At 35.2% G+C, this 27,482-nt stretch overlaps 1 protein-coding gene across 2 annotated transcripts in view; it reads right to left on the bottom strand.

The window, feature by feature from the left end:
• Nucleotides 1-21,212, bottom strand: part of LOC148949824 (E2F-associated phosphoprotein-like) — a 93,716-nt gene extending 72,504 nt beyond the window's left edge. The window contains exons 1-3 of one of the 2 annotated variants that reach the window (XM_089093115.1): nt 21,088-21,212; nt 12,399-12,479; nt 6,985-7,052 (exon numbers count right to left, since the gene is read on the bottom strand). In XM_089093115.1, coding sequence (XP_088949241.1) covers nt 6,985-7,052; nt 12,399-12,454 — 124 coding nt within the window. In that variant the 5' untranslated portion in view covers nt 12,455-12,479; nt 21,088-21,212. Of the gene's footprint in view, nt 1-6,984; nt 7,053-12,398; nt 12,480-21,083 lie in introns of both variants that reach the window. The other variant, XM_089093114.1, reaches the window with a different exon arrangement.
• Nucleotides 21,213-27,482: the final 6,270 nt, after the last annotated feature.

The following is a 27,482-nucleotide window of genomic DNA, read 5'->3' as shown; positions in this document are numbered from 1 at the left end:
ATAAAGCAGATAAGAATTAATGAAAACTGTAGTGCCAATATGAGCATCCAAAAAAAACCCATCCGAGTAAACCATCACCGGAGAAACCAAATTAGGATTGCGCTTAAAAACACAAGCTAGCCCACCGGATGGGCGGCCTCTTGTGGCTCTGGCAGTAGTAAAATCCACATCATGATGAAGGCTCCGACACAAAGCGTTAATGCTAAAGTCTGTAAGAAGATGCTCCTGTAAACAGATCAAATCAAAATCATTGTAGAGTTCATCAATAACGAAGTCCTTATCCTTTGTACCATTAATATTAAACGATATTATTGAAAACTCCAAAGTCATTGCAAAAAGTGGGAGCGCGACATTAGTTCCTTAGATACAGGGCAGGACAGGCTATAAGAAGTATAAATTTTTACCACAGTTAGCACACTTGGGAGCAGCGCTACAAGGACTATCCTTAGTAAAAAGATCTGGCCCAGCACACCTGGTATATTTCGAGATAATGCTGGTGCAAGTATTTTGAAAGCGATCGCATGACCGGCATTTGAAGGAATATTTAGGTATTTCTTTAAATACGTGAAGTCGAAAAAATTGATATCAAACTTTAAATCCTTCTTTGAAAAAAGCAGACCGAGTAAAGGAGTCTTCAAATTCAAGCTTGGCTGACATAGTCTGGCCCAGTCAATTTGCATTTATTATACCTTGCAGTCTATTAATCACTGAAAGGTCAACATCAACTGGGAAACCTCTGAGAATCCCAAAAAGGTGCTTGGATCGTACTTTAACTGTTACTCCGGTAATAAAGTTCTGAACCGATGTACACAAATCTCCAGTTGCAGATTTATCGATATTGCCATACCATCTGTCATTAACAAGTTTCACGCAACAAATTAATTCCTGCCCAACTGCCTGATTGTGGGCAGATTTGTATTTAATTGGATCGGATAGATCCGAAGGCACATTTGAGACAATAACAGTCGTATAAGCGTCAATTGCTGGGGTAGGTTTGGGTAATTGAAGAAAATTCAACTGATAATTGTCAAGTTTCCCTGACATTTCAACAACCACTTGTTGTAGCTCATTAAACTTAGAGAGTAAAGAAGCATAAACATTTGCAGGGAGACATGGCACCTCTTTAGGTCGCTTTATCACAAACATAGGTACAAAAGTGTCTCTACTGTCAAGAGATCTTAACAGAGAAATAATGTCACTAAAAAGATTAGAAAGTGCATTGTTCCCCTTACGTACTGGGCAATCCGATTCAGGTGCACTTATTTGTCACAGTAAACATTTAGCTTCTTTGACTATATTCACGTCAAAAAACTCCATACCATGTCTTTTAATAATATCCTTCTCAATTCCGCTTAGTAAATTTCTTCGAATAAAATTCAGAACCGGAGAATATACAAGTTCAGGTGTTTCGTCAGAGCTTTTCATGGCTATCGCAATCACCACACAAATTAAAAAGTCTCAATATTAATTCAAGAAAAAATACTGAATTAATAAATATCGAAATATAGGTCAAACTAAAAGCAATGTAGATTCCATTTTATAATCTTCTTAAAGTTAACTCACTTACCTAGTTAGTAGTATTAATAAAAACGGTGGTAAGGTTAAGATGTTAAAAAAAGAATAGCTAAGGCCCAGGGTGTTTTTTTCACACCTGAAATTTTTTTTGAAGATCAGGGAGATGAGTTTCCGAAACAAGATTAGAAAATTGTAAGGTACAGTGATGACAATGGTCAAGTCTGGTTCTGAAGCGTAGGCGCTCCCAAAAACGCAGGAGGATTTGATAGATGTTTTCCAGAGAAATTGCCTACGGATTGTTTTGGGTACCCAACTGTCTGGCCATACTCCAAACAGCAAGCTGTGTGAACAGTGGGCTTCAATACTACTTTTTAGGCCTATAATAAGAGAAAGCTTGACAGGGCAAAGACACTTTCTGCGGATGCAGGATGACAGATTGTCCTAGTTGGCCAATCGTCTGGGGCAAAACGAAAAGCAGGTTGCCCCGGAATGGGGCGAAAGGATATCGTAAGGAAACATTTAAGGGAAATAGGAACTTTTTGGGAGGGTGTAAGGAGGGAGGCTTTGAATAAGTTGAGATGGAGGAGGGGCGTACGTAGCTGTGACGTCTTCAACCGGCTTGGTGCTGCAGTGAGTTGTTAGTAGTAGCCGTAGTAGTTTACCGCACCAATAAACCTGTATTCTTTTATTTTAATTGAGCAGACATTTGAGATTAAAGTCCAACTAGTTCTGTTTCGTTAAACTATTTGTACTCCAAATTGAAAGGTTCTCTCAATATCAACACCAGGCTCCTAAATAGGGAGGAGGAACTTAACTTCCTCTAAAATCTCGTGATTTTCTGATACTATCAAATATTTTTCGTGTTTGTAACTCTTTTTCGAAGCCCAGGCCAGACGAATATCAATTTCATTACTATTATTGTTTATAAAAAAAAAAAAAAAAAAAAAAAAAAAAACTAGAACCTTTGTTCTAGTGTAGCACCACCAGACTTCTTTACCTCGTACAACAAGAAATACTTGACAGCATGAGTCAATCAATCAAGTTTATTATTACGCCAAAATATCCAAAAGAATAGCACTGGTATGTCAAAAAAAAAAGAAAAAGAAAAAAAGATGTTAAGCACTGTGACATGTTATTATAATGTTTACAAAAGTATCAAACAGTTCGTGGTAACGAACTGTAAGTAAAGAGCGACCCGGCTCAATAGTAACCGAAACTCTAAAAAACGGATACCAATAGATATATCAAAACAATCAGATTTTAATGCTGATTTCAAATATATAAGTTTCATCAAGTTTAGTCCATCCCATCAAAAAATACGTGCATGAGAAAATTTGCCAATAGACACATCAAAAGAATCCGATTTTAATGCTGACTTCAAATATATAAGTTTCATCAAGTTTAGTCTTACCCATCAAAAGTTACGCGCCTGAGAAAATTTGCCCGATTTTCAAAAAAAGGGAGAAACACCCCCTAAAAGTTATAGAACCTTGATGAAAATCACACCATCAGCTTCAGCGTATCAGAGAACCCTACTGTAGAGGTTCCTATCTTCAAACATGTGGAATTTTGTATTTTTTTTTTGCCACAAGAAAGATCACGGATGCGTGTTTATTTGTTTTTTGTTTGTTTGTTGTTTTTTCTTTTCCAGGGATGATCTTATCGACCCAGTGGTCCTAGAACATCGTGGGAGGACTCATTCAAACAGAAATTAAATGTTTTAGTGCCCTTTTTAAGTGACCAAAAAAATGGAGGGCAACTAGGCCCCCACCCACACTATTTTTTTCCAAAGTCCCCCGATCAAAATTTTGAGATATCCATTTTGTTCAACAAATGTCGAAAATATAATAAATATGTCTTTTAGGATGACTTAATCCCCTAAAGCCCCCGGGGGGTGGGCTGAAAGTTATGAACTTTACCCAATTTTTACATATAGTCTTGGTTATTGGGAAGTATACAGACGTTTTCACGGGGGATTTTTTCTGGTAGGGGGAGGGGGTCGGGGGTTAAGTGGGAGGATCTATCCATGGAGGAAGTTTTCAGGGGGGAAGGGACAAAGCTATGAAAGGGGCACCGGATTTTCCAGCATTATTTAAAAAACGATGAGAAATTAAATAAAAAAAAACAAGTTTTTCAACATAAAGAAAGGAGCAACATCAAAACTTAAAACAAACAGAAATTATTACGTATTTGAGGGGGTTCACCCCCTAGTCATTACCTCGCTCTTTAAGCCAAAGATTTTTTAGTACTTTCGAAAGACCTATTTATTCTAATGAACGGCCTTTGTGATTAAGGGGTCATTTTTAAAGAATTGGAACAAAATTCAAACTTTAGCGTAAAGAGCGAGGTATTGACTAGGGGCCAAACCCCCTAATATACGTATTAAAAATATATGAATATAGAAGTTCGTTACGTAAGTTAATTCGCAAGTTACGTATATTTATTACTAATAAAAACGTTCGTAAATAAAATCTAACAACTTTCGAGAAAGCCATTTAACCAAATAAAAGTAAAATTGATATAAAAATTTTGTTTTAATTATTCATGTACGGTGAGCCAAAATCAAAACCTGTATTAATTCAAAAACGTTGAAAAATTAAATAAAAAAAACCAAGTTTTTTTTTAAACTGAAAGTAAGGAGCGTAAAATTAATATGCAAATTTCGTTTTAATTATTCATGTACGGTGATCCAAAATCAAAGCTGCATTAATTCAAAAACGTTCAGAAATTAAATAAAAAGAAACAATTTTCTTTAGCTGAAAGTAAGGAGCAGCATTAAAACTCAAAACGACCAGAAATTATACCACATATGAAAGGGGCTGTCCCCTCCTCAACGCTACGCTCTTTACACTAAAGTTAGACTCTTTCTCAAAACGCTATTTTTAAAAACAATAAAAACTTTAGCGTAAAGAGCGAGTCGTTGAGGAGGGGACAGCCCCTTTCATAAACGGAATAATTTTTGTTCGTTTTAAGTTTTAATGTTGCTCCTTACTTTCAGTTAAAAAAACGATTTTTTTTATTTAATGGCACAAAAGAACGATCATATCGCACACTACAATTAGCTGGAGGGAACTTAATTTTTTCTTTTCTCCAGTTTGACCCCCGGGTGGGGCATGGATTTTCAGGAGCTAGCTGAAACTCTGGCAGGATACTACGAAAAAGATCCGACGTCAGACAGGACCTTCAAAAAGTCAGAAGCAGCTCGTGTCGCCTGGCAGATAGTGTATTAAGGCCTAATGATGTCAGACTCTCCTCATATGATCTATATTCGTGCCCAAGGATGATCCGGCATACACGTTTTTGAATTCACTCAATTTTAAGATCCTGAGCTTAGGTGAGTCCGGGGTGCCAAACTTGGCATCCATATTCCAGGGCAGGACAAACGTAGGTTTAATAGAGGTTGGTCAAGTTGTGGTGGGATAGTGCAAATCTTCGTAGCTGGGCAAATGGTCTGAGAAGACTGGCTCCTCTCTGTGCCGACTTAGAGGTTTGGGATTCCCAGCCAAGGTTATTGTCGATTATGATCCCCAAGAATTTCCTCCACTGATAATTGACTCCACTGCTTTAAGATCAACCTCAGATTAAACCTAAGAATGACCTGCTGCTTGCCAGGGGGTTATAAACCTGCCGTCGTCTCAGTGGACAGTGAGCCCAAGTGGGAAACAAGGCTTAGAGTCCATCGAAGCAGCGGTACAGTTATTGAAGAAACCTACATCCTTAAAATAAACGCCGTAGGCCTATTTGTATATTTCATATATTCTTGGATCAGTTTTCTTCTTGGATACGAAAAATGGCATGGCCAATAATGTACTTTTCAAATAGTTCGTAGTAACGAACTGTTAGTAAGGAACGACCCGGCTCAATAGTAACCGAAACTCTAAAGAACGGATACCAATAGATATATCAAAACAATCAGATTTTAATGTTGATTTCAAATATATAGGTTTCATCAAGTTTAGTCTTACCCATCAAAAGTTACGTGCATGAGAAAATTTGCCTGATTTTCGAAAAAAAGGGGGACACACCACCTAAAAGTTATAGAACCTTGATGAAAATCACACCATAAGATTCAGGGTATCAGAAAACCCTACTGTAGAGGTTTCAAGCTCCTATATGCACAAATGTGGAATTTTATAAATTTTTTTTGCCAGAAGAAAGATCACGGATGCGTGTTTATTTATTATTTTTTCCAGGGGTGATCGTATCGACCCAGTGGTCCTAATATCGTGCGAGGGCTGATTTAAACGGAAATTAAAAGTTCTAGTGCCCTTTTTAAGTGACTAAAAAATGAAGGGCAACTAGGCCCCCTCCCATGCTCATTTTTTCCCAAAGTCACCCGATCAAAATTTGAAGATGGCCATTTTGTTCAGCATGGTCGAATATATAATAACTAAGTCTTTTAGGATGACTTGATCCCCCAAAGTCCCCGGGGGAATGGCTGAAAGTTATGAACTTTACCCAATGTTTACACATAGTATTGTTTATTGGGAAGTATACAGACGTTTTCAGGGTGATTTTTTTCTGGTTGTGGTGTGGGGGGGGGGTCGGGGTTTATGCGGGAGGATCTTTCCATGAAGGAAGTTTTCATGGGGGAAGGGACATTGCTATGAAGGGGGCGCCGGATTTCCCATTTTCTGAAGATGTTTGCCAAAAAGGGATCTATTGACGTTTCATAATTGGCACACGTGGAAGTGACTGGTTAAACTTGTCCTAGAACTCTGCCTTTAATTCTACAGTAAAAAGCAATAAAATTTCCAAGTTTCCCAGATCGTTTATGGGTAAAGGCTTTGTCTAATTACCGAGATCGCGTATTTGAGTTCCGATATTGATCATTTGTTTCTACCATTTTCCTTCTATTTGCCCCCCCCCCCCTAGGGAATTACTATTCTTACATTTGTCTTTAGGACAAGTTTTGATGCATTGGCTATATTTGAATTCAACAATGGAGTAATATTTACAATATTTTTTTCTTTGCAAAATCTAAACAACAATAATAAAACCTATTGTGCTGATGGATACTAATAACTATTTTCAAAGAATAAAGACAAAAATTCAAAGCCAATCTTGATCAAAAGCCAACTGGAATGCTGAATTGATTTGTTTTGTTGAAAATCCAATCATTGTGTCAGCAATTTATGCAAAACTAAACTTAGAATTTATTTTTATGTGCAAAAATAGAAATTGAAACAAACTTGAGAATAGAACTGAAATCAACAAACTTTTCCAGGTTCAAAACCACACTAAAATCCTACAGCCTCTGATTTCACACTGCATAAGCCAAGAAATTGGACAGGCCTATGCGCGCAAAATTTTGAGGACATAGGGGGGATCTGGTGCCTAACCGCCTCCCCTTATTTAGTGATTTTCTTTGCGGCATTTTCCTACGAAAAGCGTATATCCAATTCTCGGATATTAGGATAAGAGTACATCAGCTGGTTATAAACAGAACTAGAAAAGGAGAGAACTCACTTTGACGGGAGCTTTTCTCAATAAACAAATCTAAGTGGCGTCTTAGTTCTTCTTCTTCTTCGCTTGAACTAGAAACACAAGCTATATATTAAAAATATATATATATAAAATTTTGATCCATGGCCACCAAGAGAAACTGACCCCTATAATTTCTTTTGACAGGCTCCAACCTGAAAAGATACCCTTTTGTCTTTTACAATCATTTTCACCATTTAGTTGGCTCAACGCAAAAACTTGTTATGCACTCTAAAATTACCTTAGAGGCCTAGTTTTAGGGTATCAGTCGAGTTAGGACTCACAAGTCTCCATGTGTATACTTATACACTGAAAGTATATACCTTGGATATTTTTTAAGACCACACTGCCTTTCCAGGACGTACAAATGGCCATTCAATAGGGACTCAACCATAGGCGCTGACAGTCAAAGTATATGTGACCGAAGTATCCGGAGATTTTTGTTGTTATTTCACTGTCATATAGAAGGATTTGCCCCTATTGAACTGTTATTTGTAAGTATCTATCTCTGTTTATACTTAATTATTGGTTTATGAGCAATAAAACGATTACTCTAAATGAGAAGAAAAATTTAAAGATCATATTGTTTTGTTGAAAGTGCTAAATTGAATATTAAATCAGTCTCAATAGGGGAGAAAAATGAATTCAAAGATACGGTCAAAGACAATCAGAAAAAGGTTTGTTCAAACGGAAGTAAAAAGTCCTAGCACTCTTTTTAACAAAAAAAAAAATATTGTACCAGAGCAAAGTGGAGTTTTCTGCCAATTTCTGGCACAAGAGAACAATTTTGCCCAGAAAGGTCTAAAGAGATACCAATTAAAAATTATAATTTAGCCAATTGAGTTAAAACTGTCAAAAAGTTGGCACAACGAGCTTTTCAATTTTAGAGGCAGAAATGCCAGGCGACGGCGCGGTTAGGACATATTTATTTTAAAACTTCACTTAACTAAGCCGATTCATTTGAGCTCAATAAAATTATACAAAGTGGTGTATAAGTGGTGCTATTATACAGGAGATACAACAGATATTCGTGTAGGTCGGTAAAGAAGGCAAATTCACAAAGCTTATAAAAGTATATTTTTATGCCAAAATTTATATTCTCCCCGTGAGCCCTTAGATGAATATAGAAGGAAGTTGGGGGATGGGGGTAGAAATTAATCTCCAATCTCCCTTCAGTCCCGGATATCTTTTTGGACAAAGTCTGTAAAACGGGAGCTGCAGGGTGGTAGCTCCTCTTTTATTATTTTTTTTTTCATGCTGACCGATGGTCTGCGTTGCGCAGGCACCGATCTCCTGATTTTCTGACTTCGGGCCAGGAGTGCAATGCGCAGTTGGGGGTGATCATTCATTGCTTCCCATGTCCCCCCCCCTTGATTTCTCCAAATACCAATTAGTGCTGGGTTGACTCTGGCTAGGCTTACAGAGTCACACCATTGGCCCCCGTTCCAAACAAACGACACCACGCCTCGAACCTCAGTTCTCAGGATTTCAAGTCCAGCACGCTAACCAGTCGGCTAGAACAGCTCTTTTATTGCAGAATTTTTTTGTGTTTTTTTGCATCATATAAAAGATTAGATTCCAACGCTATCCTGCACAAAAGGTGGTTTGGGGAAGGGACATCATGATTACTGCCAGTAGATTTCTCAGAAGGAGGGGGGAGACAGGCACTACCAGGAGCTTTGTTTGGACTGCTTTTCCTTTTTCTACTTATTAATTTCAAAACTTTTCCCACGAAAATAAACTTTCCAAAGAGAATTAAAGAACTACATTAAAGCGAAAACAAAAGCAGAAATAAAATCAAATAATAATTGAAGCTTAAAACGAACATAAACCCCCTATCAATGGGGTTAACACAAACTATATTAAATAATTAAGCCAAACTTGAAACGAGCAGAAACTACAGCAGACAAGAGTAGGATAGACCCCTTGCTAAGCCTTCGAAAGACAAAAACTTCATAAACACGTGACTGAAAGCAAGTTATGTTTCGAGAACTGTAGTTTTATTGTCATTGCATCAGCAAAAAAAAAAGAAAAGGAAAAATGAAAATGACAAAAATAGCCATAATATTGGAAAATACTAATGAATGTAGATTGGTTGTTAAGTAGGCTACCTATTGATATCCATTCCTTAAAGTCTCAGCAACTTTGGATTTATGAAAGCTATAAAAGAAAAAAACTATAAAAGAAAAAAGGCTTGGGGCCTCATGGGGTCAATGCATAGTGAGTCGACTGCGAATAAGGTTCGCCCATCTTGTGCGTGGTCTTCCTCTGGGGCATCTTCAGTTGTTTGTAATTGAGCAAAAATCGAAGATGAGTTGAGGCGGTTTCTCGAGCGTACAGGCAAATTAAATGAACATAGCAACACAGCAAGCGAAACTCGAACTACTCAGGCAGGGGTGGTAATTGAAAGGAATCCTCGAGTTATGTACCTTGTTGAAGCATCAAACACATTTGATTTTGTGTGTATTTTCGCCTGGATATCATCTAGCTTCAACATCTGCATCTAGGTTATGAGCCAAGCCTCTGACGAGCCTACAGCACGACGCTAGCTGTCAGAGCAAGGGTGAGCTTTGATGAGGCAGTTGATCGTGTGTGAAATATTGTTCTCAGAAGGTGACCAAAGACGGTGTTTGCCTTGTAAATATCTCAGCATCGAGATTTCAATGCAATCAGATAGTTTAACCAAGGTAGGTCTATGAATATCAAGAAGATGGGTGGTTCAAGGTTCACATGTATTATTTTAGTCTTAGACCAGTATACTTTTAAGCCAAGTCTCCCTGTAGGAGACACCAGTGTTCCCAATGCAGTTTTCAGCTCAAAGAGAATTTCACACAGTAGTGCCAAATAGTCAGCAAAGTCAATATCTGACAGACCTCTTTAAGCAAAATCGATGCCAAAATAATATACGAGCAGTGTTATAGCTAAGGTGAGAAATATTCATGAGCAGGAATACATGTTAAGCCACTATTAAAATATACTCGGAATTAAATTAATAGAGCATGAAACATAAAAATATTAATTCTGAATACAAGATATAGTCAGAATATTTATTAGGATAAAACAAATCAGGGGTATTGTCCCAAATTTCCTTCCACTAAAAGTCCAATGAGAACTCAATACCAATATGAAGAACTCGAGTTAATGTTTATTAATTTAAGAGAGCCATTTAGCCTCTAAGTTCAGATATGGTTAAGGCCATTGGATACCTTAAAAGATCATCTTATCTTGTCCATTGGTTTGTGTGGCCAAACTGTTCAGAATTAATTTGGCAATCAAGCCATAAGTTGTATAGCTTTGACAAGAGATCCGAAAAGACGACAGAACACTAAAAGGCAACACCTACTTTCCTGAAAATCTTAGAAAAACCATTTAACTACTCTTGTTTTGTGCCAGAGAAAGAGATATTCAGAATTAATGAAAAGTTCATAATTAGAAATTGTTATTTTTTTTTATTGAATCAAGTAAAATTTGATTTTTGAAGATCAGGAAAGGACAGTCCCAAAAGATATTCTAGAATACCTGCTTGGAAAACATTAATAATCAGCTCAAAAGAAGTATCATTGGATAGTTTGACAGCTTTGGAAGATTCCTGTTGTTCTACATGCCTTGATTAAAATCTTTGCAAACACAGGAAGCATATTATTTATGCTGTATGTACATTCAATAGATGGTGTTTTGCCTAAAAATTAGTTTGCTTAAGAGATTTTAGGTTTTCTTTGTTTTAAACTAGCCTCTTGTTAGCTTTTTCAACTGTTGACACATCTAAGATTCCCTATCAATTTTTACCAAAATATCTGAAGAAACTTCCTATGGTGCTAGAAAAATTTGCTAACAGGGCCTTAGTTTTTGAGACTGTCAGCAATCGCAGTGACTCGCAAAATGGTATTTATTGTATTGAATGTCCTTAAGAAGTTTTTAAGCTTTGGACACAGAAATGATAAGTGCAAGTCTATTGTTTGCTTGAAAACAAAATCTGCCAATATTCTTTTTTCTAATGCACCACAATAGTACCCTCTAACCCCTTTAAACCTGAAGCAGCATTTGCGCTTCACTGAAACCACAATATATTCCTTAATTTGTTTCCAAAATCCAGAATAGTAATAAAGCTTCCAGAAAAAATTCAATTTTATATGCTTGAAAGCATCAACTATAAAACAAAGCTTATTTTCATCAAAATTTTCTTCTATTGAAATCCTTTTTAATCAAATGATTAAAAAACTGATAGCTACATAGAACTTCCTGGAACATAAATTGGCAAAATTTGAAACAATCTGTCTAGTTATCTTAAGAGCAAAAAAAAAAAAAAAAAATAGAATTTTAGCATTAAAGAGCATTTAAAAGGAGGTGCAGTCCTATTGTTATTTGTGGTAATTTCTGTTTGCTTTATGTTTGGTTTTACAGTTCAGTGCAATTTATGCTGGTTTTTGTTATTGCTTCTCCATTAACAGTAATGACTGCTTGTTTTATATTTTACAGATTCTGTTGAAATAATGCTGGTTCAATTTTTGTTCAGTTTCCATTGACATGACTTTATTTGGTGATATTAACAGGTTTATTTGCAATTGTGTTCAAACAAGCAGCAGTAATTACAATTACCGCACTATCCCCATATTCAATATCACCCTCCACCACCCACACCCCCAACTCCACAAATGTAAACTTCATCTTGTCCCTGCAAATCCATATCTCACCTAATGTCTCTACATCAATCAAAAATAATATCTATACATCTGAAAAAAATAGAGACAAAAAAAGGCCAGCCCCTACCACTGCATGCCCACACTTTGTTTTCTGTTGCCACCTTTATATAATATCCTCCTTCATCCCAACAATACAATATCAACTCATATGGACTCTGTATAAGGCCTCCTGGGCAGAAGAGACAAATTGATGGGCCAAAAAATCAGTAGATATTTAGTCCTTAATAGACCTTGACTCCAGAGAGATTAGTCTGCTTACAAGGAATATGAGGGGACTGTCTTTTTATTTTTTGTGTTTCTTTTTTCTCTGTTTAAAAAAAAGCATATATTAACATTATTGAGTTACCTTTACTCAGCTATTCATGCTTTGAGGTGGTCTCTGCCCAAAGGCTACATGAAATTTCAATGGGTTGAGTTTTCAGTGTGATGAGGTTCTGGCTTGTGGCTTTTAGGGTCTTTAGTTGTCACTTATGTATTTTCAGTGATTGATAAACACTTCTATATTTAAATACTGATCTATGCATCTTATAGTACTTTTAAGGTACTTTTAAAACCTTAATGTAATTTTGATGGATTTTTTTTTATACATTTTCTCAAGCTTTCCTTGGGGACCCTTGAATAATCTTCTAGAACACGATTTCCCTTATCTTTTCTTTGTAATCTAAGTTTATTGACGTAATTATAACCACAAAAACTTGCCTTAGAGCTGGCTCTTCATCACTGATGCCCTCCATAAAATCTTCCTCATCAGACATCTTCAGAATGTTTTAACTCCTAAAAGTAGTTTAGATAATTTCATAATTAGGCTATAGAAAAAGAGCATACAATCATTAGAATCAATACAATTTGTAAATAAAACTGACAAATCAAAGATACATACAGTTTTACGAAAAACAGATATAATTTTTTTTTTTTCACTGAATTAAGCTAGATTCTGATAGAAGACAGTAAATATTGCCAAGTGAAGATTAATATGCAGTGTTGCTAAGTGAACTATGGCTGGAAGCCTATATCTGATTGAAAGTGAATTTTCGGATATATTACTAAAAATTTTACAAAAAAATGAAATACTGCTTGGAGAACACACCATACATTTTTACCAGTGCTGTTGATCTTAACAAGTAGTTGATTCTGTTGAATGAAATTCCCAGGAATGAATACAGAGCCAGAAGAATCCCATGAAAAGGTAATCTGAAGTAGTCCAATTTTATGACAAATATTTTCTTTTGTACTTAATATTGAAAATAAACATTAAAATTATAGTAAAATTTTGAACTGATGAGCTTTCAGCAATTAGTATCGTTATACATCAAATATTCAGTTTAATTTATTAGTTCTTTCTAAAGTAGTTCAAGATAAATATAGTTTCACAACAAACAAGAGTTTGGATACAGCCCCCTTCCTTAACTGTAAATAAAAACCAAAAGCCTACTGCGTTATTATCACTTAACTGAAAACGAATTATATTACAAATATTTTCTTTTCCAGTTCTTACAGAATCGAAAATAAAAATAAAATTACAGTGAAATAAATTCTTGAACTGTTGGATCTTTCAACAATTAACATCATTATACATAAATGTTCAATTTGATGTTGTTTATACTTTCCAAGACTGTTCAAGATGCATATATTTTCAGTAAAGCACCAATGATGCAGTAGGTTTTAGACTTTTACAGTTAGAGAAGGAGGCAATACCCCAACTCTTGTTTGTAGTGATTTTTGTTTGTTTCAAGCTTGATTTGCATATTCAATTCAAGGTTTTCTCGTTTTAAGATTTATTTATTCATTCACATTAAAATCACATTTAATGTGAAAAATCACATTCACATTTAAAATAGGCTTAACTTTTCTTTGAAAAACTTATTTTTCGGAAAGTTTTTTTAATTAATTTTTGTTTGTTTTTGATTGCAAAAAGTTTCAAGTTTTTAAAAATGCCTTTTTTCAAAATCAAACTTAAAAAAAAAAATCATATGCTCATTAAAGCATCAAAACTGGTATCAAAGTAACAATATCAAAGTGAAAAAAATTGGTTTGTGTCAACCTTGGAATTTTTGTTATCTGATGTTTGACCTATTTTTAACAAAATGGCTATCTCAAAATTTTTATCGGATGGGTTTGAAGAGAAAGGGTGTGGAAGGGGGGGGGGGGGGCTAATTGCCCATTGGTCTCTTTGACTCTTTAAAAGTGAACTAGAACTTTCTATTTTCAATCAAATGAGCCCTATCTGAAGTTTATACAAGTATCCCTTCTATAAGAATCATATTTATCCCCAGAGTATAACTTATAACTCCTGTCCCTGGGCCCTAGGAGGGGGGTGTTGACCCTTGGGTTTTAATATCTGATGTTTGAACTATTTTTGACAAAATGATCACCACAAATTTTTATTGGATGAGTTTATCCATTCAGTAAACCAAAAGGCGTGGGGGGCAGGATGGGCTAGTTGCCCTCCAATGTTTTTTCTACTCTGAGAAAATGGACTAGAACTTTTAATTTCTATTAAAATGAGCCATCTGCGAAGTTTATACAAGCATCCCCTGCATAAGAACCATATACAGTCTCAGGACATAGCTTACAATACCTGCCCCCCGGCCCTGGGGGGCAGTGGCGGATCCAGGGGGGAGGGGGGGCGAGGGGGTGCCCCCTAGCGTAGTCTAAAGTAGTGTAATTTACTTAATCAAGTTTGCGTTAATTAAACATGCTTTTAACTCAAGTTTATTGGATCAACCTATTTTGCGCCCCCCCCCCTAACATTTTTTTTATCGGATCAACCTATTTTGCCCCCCCTTCCCCCTAAAGGAAATTCTGGATCCGCCCCTGCTGGGGGGATGAGCTGACACCAGAGTTTTGTTATCTGACCTTTGAACTATTAAAAAAATGGTTATCTCAAAATGTGTATCAAATGGGTTTGACGTAAAAAGGGGGTGGAGGGGCTAGGGGTCCCCCGATCTCTTTTGATTCTTAAAAGTTGAACTAGAACATTCAATTTCCATTCAAATCAGCCCTCTATGAAGTTTATATGAGCATACCTTCCATAAGAGCCATATATGCCCCCAGGGCATAACCTGTAACACCTTCCCCTGGGTGGTTGTGTTGACACCACAGTTTTTTCTATCTGAAATTTGAACTTTTTTTTAAAAAATGGCTATCTAAAAAATTTTATTGGATACATTTGGGGGAATAGGGGCATAAGGGGGGATAATTGCCCTTTCATATCTTTTGACTCTTAAAAACTGAACTAGAAATTTCAATTTCCAATCAAATGAGCCCTCTCTAAAGTTTATACAAGCATCCCTTTTATAAGAACCATATACGCCCCCAGGATAACACTTACAACGCCTCCCCCAAGCCCTGGGGAATTGTGTTGACACTGGAGTTTTTGTTATTTAATATTTGAACAATTTAAAAAAAAACTGGCTATCTCAAAATTTGTAGTGGATGGGTTTGGAGAAAAAAGGGCGTGGGGGGGGGCTAGTTGCCCTTAAATATCTTGACTCTTAAAAAGTGAACTAGAACTTTCAATTTCCAATCAAATGAGCCCTCTATGAAGTTTATACAAGCATCCCTTTCATAAGAACCATACATGCCTTTAGGGCATATTTTAGAATACCTTACCCCAGGCCCTGGGGGGTTGTATTGACACTGGAGTTTTTCTTATCTGCTTTTTGAACTATTTTTTTTTAACAAAATGTCTATCTCAAGTTTTCATCAGATGGGTTTGGAAAAACAAGGCATGGGGGGGCTAGTTGCCCTCAGATCTCTTTCAAATATTAAAAGGTGAACTTGAACTTTCAATTTCCAACCAAATGAGCCCTCTCTGAAGTTTATACAAGCATCCCTTTCATAAGAACCATATATGCCTCAGGGTATAACTTATAATGCCTGCCCTGGGCCCTGAGGGGTTGTGCTGACACCTGACTTTTGAACACTTTTAAACTTAATGGTTATCTTAAAATTTTATTGGATGCATTTGGGAAAAAAGTGGCGTGGGGGCCAGTTGCCCTCCAATCTCTGTTGACTCTCAAAAACTAAACTAGAACTTTCAATTTCCAATCAAATGAACCCTCTCTGAAGTTTTTACAAGCATCTCCAATCTCTGTTGACTCTCAAAAACTAAACTAGAACTTTCAATTTCCAATCAAATGAACCCTCTCTGAAGTTTTTACAAGCATTCCTTCCATAAGAACTATATGTTCCCCCATGGCATAACTTACAACACCTGCCCTCAGGCCCTGGGGGCTGTGTTGATCCCGGAGCTTTTGTTATATGCTCTTTGAACTATTTTTTAAGAAATGGCTATCTCAAAGTTCTTATTGAATGTAGTTGAGAAAAAAGGGTGAGGAGGGGGGGATGGCAAGGTGCCCTCACATCTCTTTTGACTCTTAAAAAGTGAAATAGAGCTTTCAATTTTAAATCCAATGAGTCCTCTTTGAAGTTTATATGAGCATCCCTTCCATAAGAACCATATAAGCCCCCAGTGCATAACTCACAATGCCTGCCCTGGGGGGTTGTGTTGACACCAGAGTTTTAGTTATATGATCTTTGAACTATTTTTAACAAAATAGCTATCTCAAAATTTTTATCAGATGCATTTGGAAAAAAAAGAGTGGGGGGGGGGGGGGTACCCTCTGATATCTTTTGACACAAAAAAATGAACAAAAATTTTCAATTTCCAATCAAATGAGAGCTCTCTGAAGTTTATATGAGCATTCCTTCCATAAGAACCCTATATGCCCCCAGGGCATTACTTATATCCCTTGCCCTGAAGACTGTGGGGGGATGTCTTGCTCAAAGATATAATTTCCAGAACTTTCAACTATATTGAACAAAATGGCTATCTCAAAATTTTGGTTAGACGTGTTTGGGGAGATGATGGGCATGGAAGGGGTGTTAGTTGCCTTCCAATCACTTTTGACAATTAAAAAGGACACTAGCCATTTAAATTTTCAATTGAACAAGCCCTTTTTGAAGTTTCTATGACAACACTTTCTATTAAAACATTATATGCCCCCAGGGAATAACTTACAACCCTTGCCCTGAGGGCTCTGGGGGGGGGGGGTGTCATCCTCAAAGACCTAATTGCCAGAATTCTCAACTATGTTGAGCAAAATGGCTATCTCAAAATTTTGATTAGATGTGTTTGGGGAAAAGGTGGGCATGAGAGGGGGTTTGATTGCCCTACAATCACTTTCAACTTCAACTATTAAAAAGGGCATCAGCCCTTTAAATTTCCAATCGAATGAGTCCTTTCTGAAGTTTCTACAACAAAGTTTTCTATAAAAAGCTTATATCCCCCGGGGAATAACTTTCAGCCCATGTCCTGAGGGCTGTGGGGGGAGTGTACTCCCCAAAAACATAATATCTATCTGGAAATCAACTACATAGAACAAAATGGCTATCTCAAAATTTTGATTGGATGTGTTTGGGGAAATGGTGGGTGTGGAACGGGTTTTAGTTGCCTTTCAATCACATTTGACCCTTTAAAAGGGCACTAGAGCTCTTGATTTTCAATTGAATGAGCCCCCTTTGAAGTTAATACAACAAACCCTTCCATATAAAGTGCCTCTGGGAAAAAAAATAATAAATAAATAAATAATAAAACATTGGGGCCATATGGCTTTTACTATAGGCATCACTATAGCATTGTCTCTGATATAGATATTTAAATTTAGATAGTCACACCTGTCTTGTGTACAATCTTAGGCAAATTTTCTGATTAACAGAATATTAAGATAGCTACAAAATACAGATACCCTTAGACTTAGAATGTAAACTTTATTATCAACACAAATCAATGTTATATGTAGATTCAGGATGAAATTCAAGTTCTAGAGGTAAGCCTATGTCATTTTCTAAGCTATCTCAATATTCCTTTAATCACAAAATTTAGTATATATACATAATCCAGGCCATATATTTGTTTACTAGTGGGGGGGGGGGGCGTGTGATTCATTTCCTATGTAAATGAATGTTATATTTAGATTCAGAAGGAAATTTGGATTCTAATGGTGTCTTTACTTCTTAGCTATGTTAATACTCTGTTAACAGGGAAATTTACCTAATTTATAAGCAATAGAAATAAAAAAGGGTAGACATAGCATAGTAGCTTTATAATACCTTCCCAGGATATATTTTTGGCCCTAGATTTGTTCCTGAAATGATAAATTTCTAGTTTTTAGCAGAATAACTAGGCTATTTTGCAAGGTTTTAATTTTATAATACAAAAACTGTTAAAGGTCATTAAATCTGAGTTCTTGCTGGATGGAGAGGGAATGAGATATGTCAAAATATTTTCTCAGGAGATCATTAAAGATTTGGATAGGGTGAGCTTGGGTAAGTCCGACCCAGGGGTAACTCCAACACTCCCATCTTATCTGGCTTAGTGATTAAAAATATCTGTGATTCCATATGCCATCTTCTTTCTTTGGCTTGGGTAATTGACAACAGCCTTCAATATTTCTGCCATTTTCAATTGCTTTGTCATAAAGGAATTTCAAAATTATGTGGAAGGCATTTTTGTTGGCCAAAAGGTAGGTAGCAATTTTTAATTGATAGTCAAGAAGAATAGAGATGATAAAATGATTCTAAATAGCTGATAAGTTAATAGGATAGTTTAAATAATTACTGTAATTTATTAGTATTTTGTTCTCAAATCAGTCAAGAGATACAAGGGGTGTCAGAATTACCCTGGAAAAACACAAATTTGGGGTAAATCCAACATGTTGGACTTACCCCATACAGGATAAATTTCTGACACAGGGGTTGGATTTACCCCATTTATACAATGTGGCTAGTATTTTGCAATTCTAGCCTAGAAATAAGTATATTTGCCAACTATTCATAATGTTAACAATACATAATAATCTGATCAGTTGCAGTATTCACTATGGTTATCACTCTTTTTTAAGAGTTAAATTCTGACTCTCTGATTTCTTTGTATCAACATATTGTTTTAACTTGGCTGGATTAAACTTTGCCTTGTCAATCACATTACAGTTGATACATGCTGGAATAACAATATACATATATATATATATATATATATATATATATATATATATATATATATATATATATATATATATATATATATATATAAATATATATATATATATTATATATACAAATTATATATATATATACATATTATATATATATATATATATATATATATATATATATATATATATATAGCACGCCACCCTCCTCTTGATGTGTCAGCACTCAGGACATCCAGTAGGCAGATAATTGCTTGGGAAGCTGAAATAATCACTTCTGTAGAGGCTTTGAGAGTGCTTGAACAAGAAGAGCAAGAGAAAAAGAAAATCTCAGGAACAAAACAGGGAAAGTAGAAGAGAAGACAATCAAGCCAAAGCTGAAAAAGAAAGATGATCTTTCCAGTGAAGACTATGACATCTCTCTGGGTTCCTAAACTGACCAAATGGACATAAGTTATACTGTTGATAGTGAGAATGAAGAAGAGCATTTTTATCTTTATATACATAGGATCTGCCCAGGTGTGTCAGATTTACCCCAGACTAGGGGGCAAGTCTGACCCCTCTGAGATGGGTGCAGTAAGTCATGGACATAACAAAACTTGTGAACTTTCTAGATTGTGAAGAATATTACTACTATGACCAAGAACACTGTCAAATAGTTTTTGTTGTGCCAGAAACTCCAGAAAAATTTTGGGACCAAATTAAGCTGAAAAAAACTTGATAAGGGGTCAGAATTACCCAAGTTCACCTATAGGCCTATTCCTGAGAATTTTTTTTGCATGATTCTATTCCTTTCCAAGATAGCAAGAAGCTGCTAAACAAGAATTTTGGGTAAATTTCTAGTGGGTCATCTAATTTAGCTAAGATGAAATTGAAAACATCATTTGATGCCTTTTTTTATGCTCTTTCATAATTCAATCATTGCTTCTGGCACTAATTGCATATTGAGCCCTTAAAGGAGCCCTGAAGGTATTTTTATATAAATTATGAAAGAGCATAAAAAAGCATCAAATGGTGTTTTCACTTTTATCCTAGCTAAATTATACAGCCAACTGCATATTTACCATGAACCCCCCCCCCCCAATGTGCAAATATATAACCTGAATTGGAATATACCCTGAATTGTCAACTGCAAAGTTTCAAATTATAAAATTCAGCAATATTTTTGTTGATGGCATTCAAAAAACTTGAAATGGTTTATATTTGAGTTGCCTAATAAATGAGGCTTGAATTGTTATAAATAAGTATTTTTTGAATATATTACTCTCGAACAACTTATTAATAAACTAGTGATATGCTTTTAATCACTTTTCAGTAACTCAACTAGCAGTGATAACTTCTTTGTGGGGTTAAACAAATGAAATACCTTTGGAGCCTCTCTAAGGGCTGAAGATGCAATTAGCCCCAGAAGTGATTATTGAATTATGAAAGAGTATAAAAAGGGCATCAAATGATGTTTTCACTTTCATTTTAACTAAATTATATGACCCTCTAGAAATTTATCAAATTTTGCCACTGAAAATTTTATTAACATGACAGCTACTTTCCACTATAGCAAAATCCCTTAAACAGAAATTTTACCAAGGGGTCTCAATAAGAATGAAATTAGCTTCGCAACCTAAAATTAAATGGTTGTTGTTGTTGTTGTATTTCAAACAATAGGCTGTTAGCCTATGAAAAATGTGGTTTAATCCTGCTTTCTAGGGCTATAATTCAAGAAAGGGTAAAGTTCTACATAATCATATTATTAAGTTAGGAATAAAGTGAATACACCATTCAATGCCTTTTTTTATGCTGATTACGAATATAATAGGGGCCTAATCATTTCTATCGGAAATGAATTTCAGCCCCCCCCCCTATATATGCCAATTTAGGGTTAGGTATATGTCGGGGGGGGGGGCTTAAATTCATTTCCGATATAAATGATTATTATATTCATAATAAGCATAAAAAAAGGCATCAAATGGTGTATTCACTTTATTCCTAACTCAATAATATGATTTTGTAGAACTTTAACCAAGAAAGGTTAGGACGGATATAGAACATTGTGCAGATGAAGGATGACAGATTGCGAAAGATTGTCCTTTTTGGCCAACTGCCAAGTGCTAAACAGAAAGCAGATCTTCCTTGTCTTGGGTGGGAGGACATCATAAAAAAAAGATTTAAAGAAAATGGAAACTTTCTGGGAGGGTGTAAAAAGGGAGGTTTTGAATAAATTGGGATAGAAGTGGACCATTCATAGCTGTGTTGCCCTCATATGGCTTGGTGCTGCTGTGAGTTGTTAGTAGGCCAGTATTCCTGTAAGTTAACAAGTAGCCTTGATCTTAGCTAATCCAATCACTAGCTTAGAGAGTGCCTTTTAATGAATAAAATGCTGTTTTGGTAATACTTATCACTCAGGTTTTCTCCTTTCAGACGGCAATTTCGCAAGATAAATATATATTCCACAAGACCAGCACGTGCTTATTTATTTTAAAATTTCTGCTTAATCAAATAAAAAGAAGGCGATAAAATTAATTTAGGGGGCTGCCGTCAACCCTTATTCTCACAATTCTTACAGGAATTCTTACAACTAGTGTGACACCGGCGTCTACCCGAAAAGCAGAAAATTTTGCTTGTCACAGCCAGAAAAGTTTTTGGTCATTTTTAAAATTTGTAAAGCATGTATAGAATTAATCCAACAGATTCTGTGAAAAATTCAATATTTTATAATGCCAATATGAAACAAGCAATTGCTAATATACAGAATGAATTTATAATTGTACCAGTTGATAAAGCTAGCAATAATTTTGCCGTAATTTGTCAGAAACTCTATTGTGATATTTTATCAAAAGAGTTACAAACAACAAATACATACGAAAAGGCCAATATGGAGGGAAATAGTTTAATTGAAAATATAGAAGAAAGAATTTTGAAAAAATTCAATATTAAAATAAATGATAATGATAAAAAGTTTCCTTTCTTATATTGGACGATAAAATTTCATAAATATCCACCAAAACCACGTTTTATTGCTGGGGCAGCAAGGTGTCCAACCAGAATTGCGGCTACTGACCTATCTTTAGTTTTAGGAGAAATTAGAAGTAAATTTAAAGCATATTGCTCCGGAATTAAAAATTTTTCTAACTTTAACCCATATTGGAGTGTTAATAACTCGTTACAAGTGATATATTCTTTGGCAAATGTTTGAGCTAAAAGAGTCGAGTCATTTGATTTTAATAAAATTTATACAAATTTTTAACATAAATTATTATTAGAAAAAATGAAAATGGTGATAAATAAATATTTTCTTTTGTTTAATATCGGATTTTTGAAAATTGATACTTTTAATAAAAAAGCCCGATGGACGAATTTCTTTAGAAGTACTATTAATTCAAGATGTTATAGCTTGGATATGGTATGTTATCTATTGGAATTTGTTCTTTTTAATAAACTTATAATCCTTGCCGTTAATTTGCGTATGAAACATTTAGATATTACTCTTGGTTGAAATGTAAATGTACTCGTAGAGGAACTGTTTTTAAGTTCTACAGAACTCAAATAAATCATAAATGAAAACACATAAAGCATAAGAAAATATACCATTTCAAGTAACAAAAGATATTTACCCACAAGAGTTAATTCTTGAGCCTAGCTATGGGATGGGACACTCCGACCATTTCTTAGATTTAAATATTAATATTTCAAATAATAATAAATTCGTTTTTAAATTATATAATAAAACGGATGATTTTAATTTTGAAGTGTTTAATTTTCCATTCCTTGAAAGTAATATACATTCAAATATTATTTATTCGGCTTTTTATTCCCAATTATTTAGGTATGCAAAAATATGCTGTAATTACACAGATTTTAAAAATAGATGTAAAAAGCTGAGCGAAAAACTGATCTCAAGAGGTTTTTCTGCCAAAAAAATTAGTTTGCAATTCAAAAAATTTAGTTTTATGTATAATGAACTTTTAAGTAAATATACAAAAAATTGTAAAGAAATATTGAATGATATTTTAATATAATTTCTCTTGCGCTTTTCTTTTTTGGAATTTTGAGTTTGTAGATGTTTTCAAACAAGCTTAAGGATCTTTAAATTGGTAATTGGTTCCAGATACCAATAAAAGACACATCTGGAACAGTCTTCATTTGTTCCAGAATGGTCTCTGCTCAGTGACCTCTGGAATTTTATTAATGAAACATCGAAACACTTTTTGTATGTATTTTTTAATAGCTTGACTAGTATGCATGTATTTCACAAGTTTTACCTGACATAGGGTTACCATATAGATCTTATGGTAGGCGCTCCACCTTGCCAGGTAAAGAAAGTAAAGCCTCGAAACCCGTTAAGGCAGGTGGTATTTCTTCTGATGAGCCCTAAATGGAAGGTTCTACTTGGAAATATTTTGCTAGATTTAAGGTGCTTTTGCTTGTAAATTTACAACGACTTACATTTATTGATGACGACTTTGCATGAATTTGGACATTTCTATTTGGTTGACGGTTCGGGTATACTGTTTGGTCCTAGGTAGTTGGATAGATGGGTAAGGTGAAAGCCTCGTTCAAGTGCACATTTGTCTCAATTGCTGGATTAGGACGACAGTTTTTTTTTTTTTTTTTTTTTTTTTTTTTTTTTTTTTTTTGCCAAGTAATTACCTCTTAAACATAATAAGAATTTGAATGTGGGATCGCAATTTTAGTTTCATGCAAACTTTTATGTTAAGTAAAAATTTTCACTTATTGGTAGTTTTGTAAAAACCCTTTTGAAACAGTATTTTGATTAAAAAATGCAAGTAGCTTCCCCGAAAACTACTGAAAAACCAAAAATTATAATATCCGGCTGGAAGTTGGTAAGAAAAACCAATTTGGTGATTTTGTGGACTTTAGTAGAAAAAAAAAATGTAAGTTTTACAGCTTAACAGTTTAAATGTTTGATTGGAATTTTGGTTTTATGCAAAATGTTAACATTAAATATAAATTTAATATCACTTACAGTTTTGTAAAATTCGTTTTCAACAGTAATTTGATTAAGAAATGCAAATAGCTTCCTAAGAAAACTACTGAAAAGCCAAAAGTCATAAGATCCAGCTGGTATTTGTTAAGCAGCCACTAATACTAAACAGACCTTCATAGAGAAATGTTAATTAACAGACCTTTAGAGTTCATACAAAAGTGGGCTTCAAATTTATCAAACTTCTCGATTTTTTTTAACTTCGAAGGCAGCTAGTGCCTTGACTGAAAAAGGCCACAGGTCTAATTTGTTTACATGGAAATGTGCTTTACCATAGCTATATGCTTATAAATTTTTAAGCAAATCCTGTAGCTTTTCTTTGGAATGTACTCAAGGGCATATAGTTTTCGTACGCCTTTGATAATTAGTTCCTCAATCCCCCTCCCGCTCGTTCTTGTCCCTTAAAATTTAAGCAAAACAGAAAACTCACCTACGGTAACAAAAAGGGAGCATAGGCCAATTAAATTACTATTTTCACATACCATTGACAAAAACCTTCGGCTGTACAAAAAGTTTTTGAAAGAATTAAATTTTTAAGAAAGGATTAATAGACAGGATTGATAAAATTTATTAACAAAAAGCTGAGAATCTTTGCATGTATTATTCTGATTCAAAATAAGTACTTTCTGGTGTCAGAAAACAAGTTCTTCAGCTCTCCCTGGCGCTGTGATTCAAAACCCGATTCAATGCCAAGCCAGCTAATCGGCTATCGGACGGGTCAAATTCTTGGTTCCATCTACGACCGTGACATCAGAAGTCACCAGTAGGGAGTGGACTCTAAATCAACCTTAACTCTGTCGACCCAGGTATTTACTTGTCCACCGTGCCTCTGCTTCTAATGTGTGAGGGCTTTATAGGTTAGTTCTTATTTAGTAAGGGCATCATCTGGTTTTTGACGGAGATAGTGGAATCAAGTAAGGTAGCATTTTTTGATCAGTGCTCCATTGTCATACTTCTGGTTGCAGCACAGTCAAAACTGGGTATTACTGACTCTGTCTTAAAGAGAAATGCCAAGGATCCGTCTTAAACAGGAATAGTGAAATACGGCAATAGCATGGACATCCTACAATCGGGAGCCCACACTCCCGCAAAAAAGTATGGTGTATACAGAAAGATATCTCTTAAATCTGGATTTTTTTTCTTCAACTATATATCCCACTGTCTTTATAGATTTTCCCTTAGCTGAGCAAAGATTACGAATACTAGAGATATTATTTTCTCCAGGTCCTAATTGCAACCACCGGAGATGTAAACAAGAGATCACAGATACTTGATCCAACGACTTCCATAACCCACGAGTTTAATTTTTCCTTGCTAATCTTCAGACCAACCAGTTCTTTATTGACAGCATCCTTGCACAACATGACTTGTGCTCAGTCTACATGCTTCTCTATCAAGGTAATTTCGTCTGCGTAATCGTAAAAGTGATGGAGAAGCTACTGCTTACTTTGACAGGTGAAAAAAGTGCGGCACGCTTCCTTACCCAAATGATAACAAAGTTAAATGGTATGGGGGACAGAAAACACCCAGTTTTGATTGTGTTCTGGTCTTTTGAAGCCACGTGGCGGTGTCATTACGACTCCTCTTAATTTTTGCTCGGTTATTTATTGCAATTTTTGTTTATTTTGGTTTCATTTATTTTTATAGTAGTTTTGGTTATATTCATTTATTTGCTTATATGTTCATTTTATATTTAGTTCATTTATTTATGGTAGTTTTATGTGTAAAAAATTACTTGGCTTTATTGCTGCTCTTCTTTGATTTAATGTGGCTCTTTAATTTTCATCTGAAAAAATAGCACCTGGAATGGAATCCTAAACGGGCTCCTTTCGGCTCACTCGCTCCTTTCGCAAGAATTCACTCACTAAAAGAATATCTAAATTCATTAACACATCAATTGCCTCTCTGCAAAACATCTTTTCAATGGAAGCTGGTAAGGGAACATCCACAATCAGGTTAATATTTAGTGGAAGTTTAAAACTTTGCAATAGGATATGCAGTTTATAAATTTCAGGAGTACTTGTAATGCATTCGAAGAGAAGGTGTTGCAAAGTTTCTTCAGTCAAGTTGCAGAGTCAACAGTCTGGGTCACTATACTGCTTCTATCCGAATTCCTCTCGTCTCAATATTACCGCTAAACTTTTTATTTCAAAGTAGGTCTGATTTATTTCAGGCTGTTTGAAAATTGGAGCCAAAGCAGGAGGACGCCTTCTATAAGAATGGCGGTTTCTAATTGCATCTTTAAGTGCGATTGAATAATTTTGAGCAAGCTGTGGCTTGATAGACTTTGTAGTCTCTGCGGCAAGACTGTCCACTTTTTCGTTATAAAAAAAAATGTTATCAAAAAAAGAAGAAGAAATGTTTGTACTTTTATAACTTTAATAAATCAAATAATATAGACATTTTGATTACTAAATATCAGTATATGTATATTGAACTGACAATGCACATTCATTTGTATTTTTTCAGTAAAGTACAAACTTTGTTCTGGCCTTGGGAAGTCATAGGGGTTTTGCGCCCAACTTATGTTAATTTCTGCTCGTTTTGAGTTTGACTCGGTTAATTATTGTAATTTCTGTTCATTTTGGGTTTCATTTATTTATCGATGCTGATTTGTGATAGTTTAACGTTTGGTAGATTATTTGATTTTATTTTTGCTAATTTTTGGTTTAATAGAGTTCTTGACTTTTCTTTGAATTATTTATTTTGTGAAAAAGTTTTTTAAATTAATTTCTGTTCGTTTTATATTGACATAGTCTTTTCAGGGAAAAAGAAAATAATATTTTAAATCTTTTCGTTTTTTAAGACTTTATAGTTTGGCGTGCAAAATTTTGATTGGATGTGTTTTGGAAAATAGTGGGCGTGAGAGGGGTATTAGTCGCTATCAAATCACTTTCAACTTTAAAAAAAGGCACTAGCCCTTTCAATTTCCAATAGAATGAGCCCTTTTGAAGTTTCTACGACAACACTTTCAATAAAAACTTTATATACCCCAGGGCATAACTTACAACCCTTGCCCTGAGGGCTGATGGGGGAGGGGTCGTCATCCTTAAAGACCTAATTTCCAAAACTTTCAACTACGTTGAGTAAAATGGCTATCTAAAAATTTGGATTGGATGTGTTTGGGGAAAAGGTGGGCGTGAAAGGGTGGTTATTTGCCCTCAAATCACTTTCGACTATTAGAAAGGGTACTATCCCTTTGAATTTCAAATCAAATGAGCCTTTTTTCAAGTTTCTATGACAACGATTTCAATAAAAACCTAATATGCTTCCAGGGCATAACTTATAATCCTTGCCCTGAGGGTTGTGAGGGAGTGTCCTCCCTAAAAAAATATTTTCTATCTGGAAATCAACTACGCTGAACAAAATGGCTATTTCAAAATTTTGATTGGATGTGTTTGGGGAAAAGATGGGCGTGAGAGGGGGGTTAGTTGCCCTCCAATCCCTTTCGACTATTAAAAAGGGTACTATCCCTTTCAATTTCAAATCGAATGAACCCTTTTTCAAGTTTCTACGAGAACACTTTCCATAAAAACCTTATATGCATCCAGGGCATAACTTATAATCTTTGCCCTGAGGGTTATGGGGGAGGGTCCTCCTCAAAAATATATTTTCTATCTGGAAATCAACTACGCTGAACAAAATGGCTATCTCAAAATTTTGATTGGATATGTTTGGGGGAATGACGGGCGTGGGGGGGGGGGGTAGTTACCCTCCAATCACTTTCGACTATTAAAAAGGGCACTAGCCCTTTGAGTTTCCAATCGAATGAGCTTTTTTAGAAGTTTC

Source organism: Artemia sp. Qi Xiang Cuo, chromosome 8, assembly GCF_049724085.1.
Source record: "Artemia sp. Qi Xiang Cuo chromosome 8, ASM4972408v1, whole genome shotgun sequence".
Taxonomy (NCBI): domain Eukaryota; kingdom Metazoa; phylum Arthropoda; class Branchiopoda; order Anostraca; family Artemiidae; genus Artemia; species Artemia sp. Qi Xiang Cuo.
This window is presented reverse-complemented; position numbering and strand designations above follow the sequence as displayed.